A 17,081-nucleotide genomic window follows, 5' to 3' on the forward strand; every position below is an offset into this window, starting at 1 on the left:
GAAAGTTTAGAGGGACGGCCAGGTCTTGGTAGATTTGCAGTGGTCTGATACTCCTTCCATTTCAATATTATCGCTTGCACAGTGCTCCTTGGGATGTTTGAAGCTTGGGAAATATTTTTGTATCCAAATCTGGCTTTAAACTTCTTCACAACAGTATCTCGGACCTGCCTGGTGTGTTCCTTGTTCTTCATGATGCTCTCTGCGCTTTTAACGGACCTCTGAGACTATCACAGTGCAGGTGCATTTATACGGAGACTTGATTACACACAGGTGGATTGTATTTATCATCATTAGTCATTTAGGTCAACATTGGATAATTCAGAGATCCTCACTGAACTTCTGGAGAGAGTTTGCTGCACTGAAAGTAAAGGGGCTGAATAATTGTGCATGCCCAATTTTTCAGTTTTTTGATTTGTTAAAAAAGTTTGAAATATCCAATAAATGTTGTTCCACTTCATGATTGTGTCCCACTTGTTGTTGATTCTTCACAAAAAAATACAGTTTTATATCTTTATGTTTGAAGCCTTAAATGTGGCAAAAGGTCGCAAAGTTCAAGGGGGCCGAATACTTTCGCAAGGCACTGTATGTATCGGGCATGAGAGAGTGTGTGTGTGTGTGTCCGTGTCCGTGTTTTGGGTCCGTGTTTTGGGTCATTGTCCTGTTGAAAAACAAATGATAGTCCCACTAAGCGCAAACCAGATGGAATGATGTATCGCTGCAGAATGCTGTGGTGACACCAACAGTGTTACCAGCAAGCACCCCCACACCATTACACCTCCTCCATGCTTCACAGTGGGAACCACACATGCGGAGTTCATCCGCTCACCTACTCTGCATCTCACAAAGATACAGATGTTGACTCATCAGACCAGATTTTGACTCATCAGACCAAAGGACAGATTTCCGCTGGTCTAATGTCCATTGCTTGTGTTTCTTGGCCCAAGCAAGTCTCTTCTTATTATTGGTGTCCTTTAGTAGTTGTTTCTTTGTAGCAATTTGACCATGAAGGCCTGATTCACACAGTCTCCTCTGAACAGTTGATGTTGAGATGTGTCTGTTGAACTCTGTGAAGCATTTATTTGGGCTGCAATTTCTGAGGCTGGTAACTCTTATGAATTTATCCTCAGCAGCAGAGGTAACTCTGTGTCTTCCTTTTCTGTGGCGGTCCTCATGAGAGCCAGTTTCATCATAGCGCTTGATGGTTTTCCGATATCTTAATGATGGACAGTCATTTCTCTTTGCTTGTTTGAGCTGTTCTTTCCATAATATGGACTTGGTCTTTTACCAAATCCTCTGTACACCACCCCTACCTTGTCACACACAACTGATTGGATCAAACGCATTAAGATGGAAAGAAATTCCACAAATTAACTTTTAACAAGGCACACCTGTTAATTGAAATGCATTCTACCTCATGAAGCTGGTTGAGAGAATGCCAAGAGTGTGCAAAGCTGTCATCAAGGCAAAGGGTGGCGACTTCGAAGAATCTCAAGTATAAAATATGTTTTGATTTATTTAACACTTTTTTTGGTTACTACATGATTCCATATGTGTTATTTCAATGTTTTGATGTCTTCACTATTATTCTACAATGTGGAAAATAGTAAATATAAAGAAAAACCCTTGAATGAGAAGGTGTGTCCAAACTTTTGATTGGTACTGTATGTGTCTGCTAAGTGACCACTACTCTGTGTGTGTGTTTGTTTGTGTGTGTGTGTGTGTGTGTGTTTGTTTGTGTGTTTTGTGATTGACCAGATCCAGGACATGGCGGAGCAAGGTATGCTGTTTGTGGGCTTCCTGCAGCAGCCTGGCGGGGGACCCTGTTTCCTTGGGCACTTGGACCCTGAGGACCTGTCCTCCCTGCACTCCAGCCCCTCCCCCATACACAGACACCCCACCAGTCCCTCAGAACCCATGATACTGGATCCCAGCACTACAGACTCTGCAGAACCCCACCAGAACCTCCTAGAACCAGAACACAACCGAAACACAGAAGTGAAAACACCAGAACACAAGTCGGTTGAACTCAGAACAATTGAGCAGAACCCTACAGATACCAGTCTGGTGGAGCTGGACTTGAGCTCCACAGGACCGCTAGATCTCACACAGGACTCTACTCCAATAGAATCATCAAACAGAGAACACGACCACAGTCCAGGCAAAATAGCCTCAATAGAAGACCAACCAAACCGCTGTCCAGATGAACCAGCAGACTCATCAGAGAGACCCAGCCAAAGAGATCCAGCTAGTGACCAACAGAACCACAACCACGCCCCAACAGAACTCCCTGGTGACCAGGATCAACTACAGTCTGACAACACAATAGAGACCACATGTATAGAGAGACAACAGAATGAAAGCCAAGCAGACTTCCTCAGGATTCTACTACCCAACTTCAGCCCAACAGAGTTAACACATGGACTTGGTGGTCCAGACGCAGACAGACAGTGCCAGGGAGACAGACAGAGTCTAAGCCCTCAGACACAGAACCACAACCAGAGACTGGAAATAGACCACGGCTCAGACAACCTGGTCCGGTCACCAGAACTAGACAACGGTGACCACGGGTCAGAGTCCGGGGCTGAGAGGGGGGTATAACCGTAGAAACGAGGGCACGGGCGGTGACCCGGGTGAGCATCTGAGGAGCAGCAGAGTTCCGACCCACAACAACAACAATCACATCCGGGTCAAGAGTCCAGACAGAGAAAAGAGGGCTGTCGGGTCTCCACCAGCACAGAGCAGTGAGTGTGAAGTCTACTACTATTGCCACTGGGTTATAGAGGTTATAGAGTGTAAACTGAATATTACTGAATAATATAATATTGATTGATTTCAGATATATGTATAGTATTTAAAACTAATGCTATGTATATGTGTCTCTCTCTCTGTGTTTGTGTGTCTGTGTGTAGGGGTGCAGCTGTTTGCCCTATACAACCACACGGGGGAGCTGTCCAGCTCTCTGAGGTTCTACTCCCTCAGGGTTCCGCTGCAGCTGCAGAGAGAGGCAGGGCTAGTGACTGAGGTTGACGCCCACTGGCTGGATCACATGACCCAGCATTTCACCAGCGGAGCTCACCTCATTGACGGCTTCTTTCACCTTGGAGACGACAATGGTATGTTTTGCACAATGGTGATGTCTAATACAGTAGTAGCCTGAGTGTCAGTCTGTTTGTGCTGTCAAACTCCTTGTCATGCCAAACAATAGGTTCTAGCTCATTAATGATAACATGTTCATATTTGAAGATTTCAGTGAGGCCAGACTGTTTGGCTTGTCCATGAGCATTGCAGTTAGGAAGAGCATAAACAGCTCTTTGACAACGCTAGTGCTGTAGTGTTTACCATGGCGAACATACTTACAACTTTTGGAACTTAGGGGAAAATGGTAAAGGCCTATTTGGAAAGCTTACCCATGTTCCTTCACCTATGTTGCATGGACGTCCATCAAAGCCAAGAACGGATCAACTCTATCTTTTCCAAATCTGTGGAAGAGATTCAACTGTAACAGAAGACGTTGTTGAGTTTCTATCTCTCTCTCTCTCTCTCTTTCAGACAGCGGGGTCTCCTCTGTGGACAGTGTGTTCATCTTTCAGAGCTCCTCAGAAGAAACCCCACCCACTTCATACGACGCCATTGTGGTGGAGCAGTGGACCATTGTTGATGTGAGTGTGTGCGCGTGCGTGTAAATGTGCGCGTGTGTGTGCACCCGGGCGACCATTGTCGACGTGTGTGTGCACCCGGGCGACCATTGTCGACGTGTGTGTGCACCCGGGCGACAATTGTCGACGTGTGTGTGACACTGTTGTTCTCCTCTCCAGGGTGTAGTGGTAAGGACAGACTACATTCCTTTGCTCCAGTCTCTGGCTCCCTATGGATGGAGACTGACGTGTGTGCTGCCTACTCCCATCGTTAAGACCAACAGGTGCTGTCCCAACCCACCAGTCAGGAGCACTAGCCTAGCACAGACTAATAGTTACAGTATTTCTCTAAACCATACTAAACATTGGAACACTGCACATCATTTGGAACAAAATTCCATTTCACATTTTCTTTCACACTATAAGATACAGTATAGGACTCAGAAGTTCTAATATCAAGTGCCAAGATGTGAAGCCAGTAGTGATGTACATTACGTTAATAGCACTGTTCTCTCCGTAGTGATGGCAGTTTGTCCACAAAGCAGATCCTCTTCCTCCAGAGACCTGCCTTGCAACGCAACAGGAAAGACTTCAAGGTTCCTCACTTTTTCCCCTCTACTTCTGTCTTTCCCTCTTCTGTCTTTCCCTCTTCTGTCTTTCCCTCTTCTGTCTTTCCCTCTTCTGTCTTTCCCTCTTCTGTCTTTCCCTCTTCTGTCTTTCCCTCTTCTGTCTTTCCCTCTATCACTCACTCTTTCCTTGTACCTTACACAATGCTGTGTCATGAAAAAGTCATACTTCTAAATGTAGCTGTAGATAACCCAGCTGATATAGTCCTACTCTGGTTCTGTTAACACTCAGGGGGAGAGTTTTTATGTTCTAAAAATAATCATTTCTTAGTACATTACAGTCAAAAAGATGACTTTCTTCAGTCAATTCTTTGCTGTTAACTGTCCAAGAGAAGCATCACAGAGATGTTTGTAGTCATTTGTCAGGTGTCTGAAGAGAGAGAAAGAGTTCATATAAAGAAAAGACATATCCTTAAAATGTCTATCTTTCAGAAGTTGAACCTCAGGGGTCGGAACAAGCCGAAGAAAAACTCTGCTGGAGAAATGCTAGAGAAGAAAAGAGGAGAGAAAGGACACATCCCCAGTGATGGAGAGAGGGATGGATGGACAGAACAGGAACACGGAAGAGGAGGAGAGAGGTGAGAAGGAATTGTGAGAAGAAAAGAAATGAGAAAGGGAGAACCGTAGACAGAGATGGAATCAAGAGAGAAGAGGAGAGAGAGTGTGAGACAGAATTTCAAGACTTCACCCAGGGTACAGAGGGCGGGGCCACAGACCTCAACCAGGAAGTAGAGCGGGGGAATGGCAAAGCCCTATTGGCCAGACATGAGAAGGCCGTTAGGTTTGCAGATCAGTTTGTCAGTCAGAAGAATGATGAAGAGAAGTCAGAGAGAAGATCACACAGCAGCTGAGTGAGAGAGCGCTGTTTTCTGGAGTATGTTAATTAGATAGAATTAAATATAAAGCGCCTGAGTAGGACTGCTGATCTAGGAACAGTTTAGCCTTTTATATCATAATGAATAAGCGGGGAACTGATCCTAGATCAGCACTCCTACTCTGAGATGTGTTCTGAATAACGTTACAGGCCCTGACCTGGGTTCAAATAGTATTTGTAAGATTGCTTGATTGAGCTTGCATGGTGCCTTGCCTGGATGGAACCCAGCCCACCTGACACTGGAACCCAGCCCACCTGACACTGGAACCCAGCCCACCTGACACGCTCAGCAAGTTGTAATATTTCAAACAGCCTACTATTTTAACCCTGGAATGGAAATAAATAAATATACAGAATGACAGAATAGGATGAAGCACTAGTAGCTCATCGATGGAAACCAAGTCACTTAAGTTATATTCCTGGTACTGTATCAAACCTGGAGTCATATACAGTATATACTCTGTGTGTATATATATATATATATAAAATCTATTTGTGTGTATACATACATACAGTTGAAGTCGTAAGTACACTTAGGTAGGAGTCGTTAAAACTCGTTTTTCAACCACTCCACAAATTTCTTGTAACAAACTATAGTTTTGGCAAGTTGGTTAGGACATTTACTTTGTGCATGACACGAGTCATTTTTCCAACAATTATTTAATATAATTCACTGTATCACAATTCCAGTGGAACAAAAGTTTACATATACTAAGTTGACTGTGCCTTTAAACAGTTTGGACAATTCCAGAAAATTATGTCATGGCTGTAGAAGCTTCTGATAGGCTAATTGACATCATTTTAGTCAATCGGAGGTGTACCTGTGGAAGTATTTCAAGGCCTACCTTCAAACTCAGTTCCAAACGCCTGAAGGTACGACGTTCATTTGTACAAACAATAGTACGCAAGTATAAACAACATGGGACCACACACCCATCATACCACTCAGGAAGGAGACGCCTTCTGTCTCCTAGAGAGGAACGTACTTTGGTGCGAAAAGTGCAAATCAATCGCAGAACAACAGCAAAGGACCTTGTGAAGATGCTGGAGGAAACGGGTACAAAAGTATCTATATCCACAGTAAAACAAGTCCTATATCGACATAACCTGAAAGGCCGCTCAGCAAGGAAGAAGCCACTGCTCCAAAACCGCCATAAAAAAGCCAGTCTACGGTTTGCAACTGCACATGGGGGCAAATATAGTACTTTTGGAGAAATGTCCTCTGGTCTGATGAAACGAAAATATAACTGTTTGGCCATAATGACCATTGTTATGTTTGGAGGATAAAGGGGGTTGCTTGCACGCCAAAGAACATCATCCCAACCGTGAAGCACAGGGGTGGCAGCATCATGTTGTGGGGGTGCTTTGCTGCAGGAGGGAGTGGTGCACTTCAGAAAATAGATGGCATCATGAGAAGGAATATTATGTGGATATATTGAAGCAACATCTCAAGACATCAGTCAGGAAGTTAAAGCTTGGGTCTTCCAAATGGACAATGACCCCAAGCATACTTCCAAAGTTGTGGCAGAACAACTTAAGGACAACATAGTTAAGGTATTGGAGTGGCCATCACAAAGCCCTGACCTCCATCCTATAGAAAATTTGTGTGCAGAACTGAAAATTCATGTGCGAGCAAAGAGGCCTACAAATCTGATTGTTACACCAGCTCTGTCAGGAGGAATGGGCCAAAATTCACCCAACTTATTGTGGGAAGCTTGTGGAAGTCTACCCGAAATGTTTGACCCAAGTTAAACCATTTAAAGGCAATGCTACCAAATACTAATTGAGTGTATGTTAACTTCTGACCCACTGGGAATGGGATGAAAGAAATAAAAGCTGAAATAAATCATTCTCTCTACTATTATTCTGACATTTCACATTCTTAAAATAAAGTGGTGATCCTAACTGACCTAAGACTCTGATTAAATCTCAGGAATTGTGAAAAACTGAGTTGAAATGTATTTGGCAAAGGTGCATGTGAACTTCAGACTTCAACTGTATATGTATGTGCACATATGTATAGATATATACTACCGGTCAAAAGTTTTAGAATGCCTACTCATTCAAGGGTTTTTCTTTATTTTTACTATTTTCTACATTGTACAGTCATGGCCAAAAGTTTTGAGAATGACACAAATATACATTTTCACAAAGTCTGCTGCATCAGTTTGCATGATGGCAATTTGCATATACTCCAGAATGTTATGAAGAGTGATCAGATAAATTGCATGTGCGTGTCAGTGATTCTCTCGTTAACACAGGTGTGAGTGTTGACGAGGACAAGTCTGGAGATCACTCTGTCATGCTGATTGAGTACGAATAACAGACTGGAATCTTCAGAAGGAGGGTGGTGCTTGGAATCATTGTTCTTCCTCTGTCAATCATGGTTATCTGCAAGGAAACACGTGCCGTCATCATTGCTTTGCACAAAAAGGGCTTCACAGGCATTGCTGCCAGTAAGATTGCACCTAAATCAACCATTTATTGTATCGTCAAGAACTTCAAGGAGAGTGGTGCAATTGTTGTGAAGAAGGCTTCAGGGTGCCAAAGAAAGTCCAGCAAGCGCCAGGACCGTCTCCTGAAGTTGATTCAGCTGTGGGATCGGGGCACCACCAGTACAGAGCTTGCTCAGGAATGGCAGCAGGCAGGTGTGAGTGCATCTGCACGCACAGTGAGGCGAAGACTTTTGGAGGATGGCCTGGTGTCAAGAAGGGCATCATAGATACCACTTCTCTACAGGAAAAACATCAGGGACAGACTGATATTCTGCAAAAGTACAGGGATTGGACTGCTGAGGACTGGGGTAAAGTCATTTCTCTGATGAATCCCCTTTCCAATTGTTTGGGGGCATCCAGAAAAAAGCTTGTCGGAGAAGACAAGGTGAGCGCTACCATCAGTCCTGTGTCATGCCAACAGTAAAGCATCCTGAGACCATTCATGTGTGGGGTTGCTTCTCAGCCAAGAGAGTGGGCTCACTCACAATTTTGCCTAAGAACACAGCCATGATTAAAGAATGGTACCAACACATCCTCCGAGAGCAACTTCTCCCAACCATCTAGGAACAGTTTGGTGATGAACAATGCATTTTCCAGCATGATGGAGCACATTGCCATAAGGAAAAAGTGATAACTAAGTGGCTCAGGGAACAAAACATCAATATTTTGGGTCCATGGTCAGGATACTTCCCATACCTTAATCCCATTGAGAACTTGTGGTCAATCCTCAAGAGGCGGGTGGACAAACAAAAACCCACAAATTCTGACAAACTCCAAGCATTGATTATGCAAGAATAGGCTGCCATCAGTCAGGATGTGACCCAGAAGTTAATTGACAGCATGCCAGGTCAGATTGCAGAGGTCTGGAAAAGAAGGGTCAACACTGCAAATATTGACTCTTTCATCAACTTCATGTAATTGTCAATAAAAGCCTTTGACACTTATGAAATGCTGACAAAAATATCTAAAGACACTGAAGCAGCAAACCTTGTGGAAGTTAATAAGTGTCATTCTCAAAACGTTTGGCCACGACTGTAGAATAATAGTGAAACTTTGAAATAACACATGGAATCAGGTAGTAAACATAAAAGTGTTAAACAAATCTAAATATATTTTATATTTGAGATTCAAATAGCCACCCTTTGCCTTGACAGCTTTGCACACTCTTGGCATTCTCTCAACCAGCTTCACCTGGAATGCTTTTCCAACAGTCTTGAAGGAGTTCCCACATATGCTAAGCACTTGTTGGCTGCTTTTCCTTCACTCTGTGATCCAACTCATCCCAAACCATCTCAATTTGGTTGAGGTTGGGGGATTGTGGAGGCCAGGTCATCTGATGCAGCACTCCATCACTCTCCTTATTGGTAAATAGCCCTTACACAGCCAGAAGGTGTGTTAGGTCATTGTCCTGTGGAAAAAATGGATTTGCCATCCCATCTGGTTTGCGCTTAGTGGAACTACCAGTCTCAACATCAACAGTGAAGAGGTGACTCCAGGATGCTGGCCTTATAGACAGAGTTGCAAAGAAAAAGCCATATCTCAGACTGGCCAATAAAAAGAAAAGATTAAGATGGGCAAAATAACACTGGACAGAGGAACTCTGTCTAGAAGGCCAGCATCCCGGAGTCGCCTCTTCACTGTTGACGTTGAGACTGGTGTTTTGTGGGCACTATTTAATGAAGCTGATAGTTGAGGACTTGTGAGGCCTCTGTTTCTCAAACTAGACACTCTCATGTACTTGTCCTCTTGCTCAGTTGTGCACCAAGGCCTCCCACTCCTCTTTCTATTCTTTTTAGAGACAGTTTCCGCTGTTCTGTGAAGGGAGTATTGCACAGCGTTGTACAAGATCTTCAGTTTCTTGGCAATTTCTCGCATAGAATAGCCTTCATTTCTCAGAACAAGAATAGACTGACGATTTTCAGAAGAAAGTTGTGTTTTTGGCCATTTTGAGCCTGCAATCAAACTCACAAATACTGATGCTCCAGATACACAACTAGTCTAAAGAAGGCAAGTTTTATGTCTTCTTTAATCAAAACAACAGTTTTCAGCTGTGCTAACATAATTGTAAAAGTGTTTTCTAATGATCAATTAGCCTTTTAAAATGATAAAATTGGATTAGCTAACAACGTGCCATTGGAACACAGGAGTGATGGTTGCTGATAATGGAAATCTGTACGCCTGTGTAGATATTCCATTAAAAAAAAATCAGCCGTTTCCAGCTACAATAGTCATTTACAACATTGACGATGTCTACACTGCATTTCTGATCAATTTGATGTTATTTTAATGGACAAAAAATGTGCTTTTCTTTCAAAAACAAGGACATTTCTAAGTGACCCCAAACTGTTGAACGGTAGTGTATATATATGGATTTGTGTATATTCATATGGACTGCTGCCAACGTGTAACGGCTTCACTCATCCTTCAAGGCACATTTCACCTTCTGGCCTCAGATGTTGTCGTTTGGAGTAGGGTGAAGTGGCCCTAGACGCTGATCTTGGGTCAGTTTTTGCATTTCCCCACAAATGGTCAAGGTTAGGATTGAGGGAGGGTCCTAGATCTGTACCTAAGGGAAACTTCACCCTGGAGTGTTGTCATGTACTCACCTAGTAGGTATTATTTGCAATTTTAAACTGGGTGGTTTGAACCCTGAATTCTAAATGGCTGAAAGGCAGGGTATATCAGACCGTATACCACGGGTACGACAAAACATTTAGTTTTACTGCTCTAATTATGTTTATAATAGCAATAAGGTTCTTCCGGGGTTTGTGATATATGGCCTATATACCACGGCTAAGGGCTGCATTCCGCATTGCGTCATGCTTAAGAACAGCCCTTAGCCGTGGTATATTGGCCATACACCACACCACCTCGGGCCTTATTGCCTAAATATGTGGATATGATTTTGTACAGTTGTGCATCTGCTTTGGGCCAATGAGAACATGCCGATAATGTAGGTCAGAGCCATAATTGCCAAGGCAACATCAATCATACCACTGTTTATAGATCTATTTGACATGTATCATAGAATACTGTACATTTAAGGAGATTTTCTCCACCTTTATTTAACCCAGTTAAAGTCAAGGACAATGGCCCTGTGTGAATACTGAAAATGTATCCTCCATTTATCATGATTGCACACTTAACCCTAATTGCTCCTGTAAGTCGCTCTGGATAAGAGCGTCTGCTAAAAGATGGAAATGTAAATGTACCAGTTGGATAGGTGTCACTGTAAAGCTTTCCCTAATCATGTTATGTTAGGTCAGTGATTCTACTTTACAGAAGGCATTTATGGAATACTTCTACAGCACTATATTCCCCTTCCTGTTGTTTGAGTGATGTGGTAAACAAGTCTGGCACCCTATACCCTATGTAGTGCACTATATAGGGAATAGGGTGCCATTTGAGACCTATTCTTTTATTACAGACAAACAGAAGGAATAAACAGTTCTCTAAACAATATACTGGCGTTTTCTTTTTATTTCAACTCTTAATTCTGTATACACCCCTCAGTCTTCTCACATCTGAGGAGCAAAACAAAACTATTTCAGCAGACATTGGACCACCAGGAGGTTATATTACAGTGCACCATGACAGATCCCCCTCTGCCTCTGTATATGCAAACTCATTTGTGAGAGGTGTGTGTGTGATTTCAGGCCTGAATGGGTGTGTGGTGATTGGAAGAAGTCGTGGTGTGTGTGTAAGTGGGAAGAGAGAGATGGGACACTTGCCAGGATGTATGAGAGAGATGGGATGAGGGGACACTTGCCAGGAACGTGTGTGATAGATGTGTTAAGATCTGCATAGTTAAAAAAAAACGTTCTATATATATATACACTCGCTGGTGTGATTTTCTCTCTAGCCCCTTTATATCTGGTGCTAACAATGTGTGCTGAGCGTGTCTACATTCTCATTGAACCACCTTGATCAGATAACAAAACCACATTTGAATGCAAGGTGTAACCAGGGCTATAAATATACCTTTTTGAAAAGGGGCATCAAAGATTAGAACCTGGGACCTTCTGGTCCCTATATCCCCAGTGCCTCGTCCATTGCGCCAGTATGGGGAGAGCACCACACTATATCCCCAGTGCCTCGTCCATTGCGCCAGTATGGGGAGAGCACCACACTATATCCCTAGTCCCCAGTGCCTCCCCACCCATTGCGCCAGTATGGGGAGCACCACACTATATCCCCAGTGCTCGTCCACGCCAGTATATCCCCTAGTGCCTCGTCCATTGCGCCAGTATGGGGAGAGCACCACACTATATCCCCAGTGGGGAGAGCCCACACTATATCCATTGTCCGCCAGTATGGGGAGAGCACCACACTATATCCCAGTGCCTCGTCCATTGCGCCAGTTGTTTTTCACATATTTGAAGTTCTTCAGTAAGAAACTAAAATGTGATTAGTTACGTTGTGTAGGGTTGGAAAACAAGTCGCATTGGGATTCAAATTGACAACCTTGCTGTTTACTGCCCTCCATCCACCTCTGAGTTTCTTTTATTTGACTCCATCCACAGAGCGGTCATCTAACCCATCAAATCATCCCCAACTATCTAATCACAATCAGTTATTAGAATCATTTAAACTTCAAGCACCAGGTCTAAACAGGGCTTCTACTGTGTGGTTCGGTCTAGCCTGGCTGACTACAGTCAGAAAGACTTTGAGAGCTGGTGTTAGCCAGACTAGGCTCGGTCTTGTTTGAAAAGCATTCCCTTATAATTTTTTTTCTACTGCAAGAAAAGATAATCAGATAATTATACTGTACAGAATTGCACATACACATTATTTCCTCAAACTATATCCACTGAATAAAATGATTTATTTTCATAATCAGAAAACAGTTGAACGTTTCTCCACTGGGCAATGTGCACCATCAAGAAACTTTTATATACATTTTATACTGCACTTCACACAGGTCAGAGGTCAAAATTAGTCAGGCTCAGTGCAATGAGCCATGTTCAACTTATGTTCATTGCATTTGATGAACACCTGAGTCAAGTGAATATTCATGGTAAAGATGCGTTCATTTATTCAAGTTGCACCCGCGTCAAACCAGATGTTCAATTTAGTACCTGGTAGAGACTTGGGCTGTTATGGTGACCATATTACCGCCACCCCAGTGGTCAAGTCATGACCGCAGTCAAATTCCACGTGACTGTTTAGTCACGGTAACAAACTTCTCCAAGCTCATACTCATTAGCCTACCAAACTTGCTAACGACTAGGTTAGCGTTCTATTGTCCCTCTAATCACTGACATCAATGCAAATGTATTGGAAAATGTAATCAAACACTTCATGAGAGCCCATGAGCTCATGTTGCCCAACATTTCTATAGGCTATGCAATTGCTGAGTTTGTTTGTTTGATGGCTTCAAAAAAGAGGGTCCAATCAGCTTTCTATGGGATAGGACTACTATATTTACTTATACTATTCAGCACATTGCTTCTCTTTACAACAGGAGTATATCCTACCTCGCTGGCATGAAAATGAACCACAGGAAAAGTGTCCTCCATTTGCTATTTAAGTGCATGGATGACATTTAGTTTATGTAAAGACAAGATTAAATCAAGAATAGTCTGATGGGTGACAATTTTAGCCTATCACTTGTGAATGATTCCAAACTTGTGTGCAGAAAGGCAAGAAACAGCGCATGCCTCCCCCTTCACAGAACAGTGCAAACTGTCTCTAACCAGAATAGAAGGAGTGGGAGGCCCCGGTGCACAACTGAGCAAGAGGACATGTACATTAGTGTCAAGTTTGTGAAACTGACTCCTCACAAGTCCTCAACTGACAGCTTCATTAAATAGTACCCGCAAAACACCAGTCTCAACATCAACAGTGAAGAGTTGACTCCAGGATGCTGGCCTTCTAAGAGAGTTGCAAAGATTTGCAAAGAAAAAGTCATATCTCAGACTGGCCAATAAAAATAAAATATTAAGATGGGCAAAAGAACAGACCCTGTACAGATTAACTCTGCATAGAAGGCCAGCATCGCCTCTTCACTGTTGACGTTGAGACTGGTGTTTCGCAGGTACTATTTAATGAAGCTGCCAGTTGAGGAGTCTGAGGAGTCTCAAACTAGACACTAATGCACTTGTCCTCTTGCTCAGTTGTGCACCGGGGCCTCCCACTCCTCTTTCTATTCTTTTAGAGCCAGTTTGTGCTGTTCTGTGAAGGTAGTACACAGCGTTGTTCGAGATCTTCAGTTTCTTCTCAATTTCTCACATGGAATAGCCTTCATTTCTAAGAACAAGAATAGACTGACGAGTTTCAGAAGAAAGGGCTTCGTTTCTGTCCATTTTGAGCCTGTAATCGAACCCACAAATTCTAATGCTCCAGATACTCAACTAGTCTAAAGAAGGCCAGTTTTACTGCTTCTTTAATCAGAACAACAGGTTTCAGCTGTGCTAACATAATTGCAAAAGGGTTTTCTAATGATCAATTAGCCTTTTAAATTGATAAACTTGGATTAGCTAACACAACGTGCCATTGGATCACAGGAGTGCTGGTTGCTGGTAATGGGCCTCTGTAGATATTCCATTAAAAATCTGCAGTCATTTACAACATAAATGTCTACACTGCATTTATGATCAATTTGATGCTATTTTAATAGACCAAAAAAAGTGTTTTTCTTTCAAAAACAAGGAAATTTCTAAGTGACCCCAAACTTTTGAACGGTAGTGTAGATGTTCCAACGGTCTGCATCAGGGGCTTGTAGGCTATGAGTGGAAGCCAGGAGATGCTAAATGTGTTTGTCATGTATAACTGACCGTTAATTAACAATCACAGGCTGACCTTCACAGCCCTAGTATGTTTAGGTGAAGTAAAATAAATACAATTATGTGTACAGCTCCAGACAAATATGGTCCAATACTCCTTGAGATGTTGCCATGGTAACGTGGGCAGGTGCTTGGTCTGATCTCCTAGGCACTGGAGGAGAGAGCAGGGATAGTTAGGCCGGGGTGAGATGATGATGAAGAGGTCTGTCTCTAGTACACACTACCACCACTTCTCAAACAGTATCCTTTCCTGGGATAGGCCTAGGCTCAGTAGGGTCTGGACCACGCTCCCTCGATCATGGGTGGAGGGGCCACACAGGTAACACAGAGTGGTGTTAGGGTCGACGTGGCAACGCAACCCCCTCTGACAGTCTCCCACCTGGGGGAAGATCAAATCAACATTTATTACAAGTTAAAAAACTATAAAAAGACAACATGAAAAGCATCCATTAAAAGTAGCTAAAAACACTTTCATACCTGTACTGCCATTCTGGGACTAGCATCCATTTAAATTCATTGAGAATGTATCCGTTTTCCAACCAATGGAAGCATATCCAGTTAAAATATAGATAATTTTGAAAAGCCAAAGTACACCAACCCATTGTAGACTATATCAGTAAACATTTGTGGTTGTGTTAAGGTCATTCTGTGGTACTTACGTTCATGTACGGTTGGAGTTCCTGGTCGATGTCTGCGGTCTGTGCGGTGATGTGGAAGTCGCAGGAGAATTTCTCTGGGAATTCCTTACACACATTTATGATGCTTTTCTGAGAGCAGAGCAGGGATGGGAAGAACAATTATTGGTCTCATTCCTACACACACAGGCCATTTCTCAATTAGATTTGGTTCAACTCCTGCGTCTTCTTCTTCCGTCCCTCCCTCACCTTCTTTGACAACGGTGAAAGTTAATCGAGGCGAGGGAATGTGGACAAAACGCTGAAAATACGCTGTATGAAAATGAGATTCCTTCTCCACTCACGCGTCATCAGGAAAATGACATTTACAGGGGTGGATCCCAAATTAAAATGTGTGAAGTGATTCAAACAAAAAGTTAAAATGTGCATGACATTATAGATAAAACAGTAAGTAGAACATTGTTTTTAAACGTGCTTTTCCTCCGACTAAAAAGCTCATTCAAAGGGGGGTGGCAGATTTTAAAACTCTTCCACAGAGAACTCTGCTATCCTCGATGAAAGGAGGCTATAGAGGAAGGGGAGGACACTTCTGCTCGACTTACTAATGAATTGACATCTCTCAACTACTTATCGGTTTCCGGATCACAGAGGAGAAAGGGGTGTAATGGTACCCCTGTATATTGTCTCGCTATTGGTATTTTAATGCTGCTCTTAACTACTTGTTACTTTTTTGCCCAAATGCTTTTGCCCAAATGAGAAAAGACCACACATCCTGGTTTAAATACTTGCAACACACACACACACACACCTTGAAGAGCAGCTCCTGTGTGTTCTTGGCACTGTAGCAGAGGTGGGTGGAGCCTATGTGGTAGCCCCTCCCTGCGTTAGTGGGGTTCTGTCGCAGCAGGTCAGCGGCATGGAGCAGGATGGAGTATAGAGGGTTAATGTCCACGCCCCCAGCCACCAACAACAGGTCGACAGAGGGGTCAGAGGGCAGGGGGTCAAAGAAAGTTACCACCACACGCACGCATGGGAGTCCATGGTGCACTGTAGGAGGAAGAGGAGAGAGAGGGGGGGCAGAGCGAGAGAGGAAAGAGATAGGAAGGAAAGAGAGAGCGGTGAGCAGAGGAGGAGAAAGAATGAGCAGAGAGGGGAGGGAGAGAGCGGGGGCGGGAGCAAGAGCAGAGGGAGGGGGAAAGAGCAGAGAGGGGAGGGAGAGGGGAGAGAGCAGAGAAGGAGCAGAGGGAGTGGGAAGGAGAGAGAGCAGAGAAGGAGAGAGCAGAGCAGAGGAGAGAGGAGAGGGAGAGAGAGGGAGGGAGAGGAGAGAGGAGAGGGAGGGGGAGAGGAGGAGAGAGCAGAGGGAGAGAGGAAGGAGAGAGAGAGAGGGAGAGGGAGGAGAGAAGGAGAGGGAGGAGGGAGAGAGGGAAAGAGGGAGAGAGAGGGAGGAGGAGGGAGAGAGGAGCAGAAGGAGAGAGAGAGAGAGGAGAGGGAGCAGAGAGGAGAGAGCAGAGGGAGGGGAGGAGAGAGGAGGGAGAGGAGAGAGGAGAGGGGAGGAGAGAGGGAGGGGGGAGAGAGCAGAGGGAGAGAGGAGAGAGGAGAGGGAGGGTGAGAGAGAGAGAGGAGGGAGGAGAGAGAGGGAGAGAGAGAGAGGAGAGAGAGGGGAGAGGGAGGAGAGAGCAGAGGAGGAGAGGAGAGAGGAGAGAGGAGAGGGAGGAGAGAGCAGAGGGAGGAGAAAGGAGAGAGAGAGGAGAGGGAGGAGAGAGAGAGGGAGGGAGGGAGGAGAGAGAGAGAGGAGAGGGAGGAGAGAGAGAGAGGGGAGAGGGAGGAGAGAGGGAGAGAGGGAGAGGGAGGGGGAGAGAGAGGAGAGGGAGGAGAGAGAGAGGGAGGAGAGAGGAGAGGGAGGAGAGAGGAGAGGGAGGAGAGAGGAGAGGGAGGAGAGAGAGAGGGAGGAGAAAGGAGGGAGGGAGAGAGGAGAGGGAGGAGAGGGAGAGGGAGCAGAAAGAGGGAGGGAAGAGCAGAGGGAGGGAGAGG

The 17,081-nt window shown here is 44.2% G+C and overlaps 1 protein-coding gene across 1 annotated transcript in view; it reads left to right on the plus strand.

Annotated features, from left to right (window-relative positions):
* LOC124002284 overlaps window positions 1–3,910 on the plus strand; it is a 29,508-nt gene extending 25,598 nt beyond the window's left edge. Inside the window, exons 4-7 of the mRNA XM_046309658.1 lie at window positions 1,756–2,592; window positions 2,918–3,113; window positions 3,550–3,663; window positions 3,816–3,910. Coding sequence (XP_046165614.1) covers window positions 1,756–2,592; window positions 2,918–3,113; window positions 3,550–3,663; window positions 3,816–3,910 — 1,242 coding nt within the window. The remainder of the gene's footprint in view (window positions 1–1,755; window positions 2,593–2,917; window positions 3,114–3,549; window positions 3,664–3,815) is intronic.
* Window positions 3,911–17,081: the final 13,171 nt, after the last annotated feature.

The sequence above is a fragment of the Oncorhynchus gorbuscha genome, linkage group LG17 (assembly GCF_021184085.1).
Source record: "Oncorhynchus gorbuscha isolate QuinsamMale2020 ecotype Even-year linkage group LG17, OgorEven_v1.0, whole genome shotgun sequence".
Lineage (NCBI taxonomy): Eukaryota > Metazoa > Chordata > Actinopteri > Salmoniformes > Salmonidae > Oncorhynchus > Oncorhynchus gorbuscha.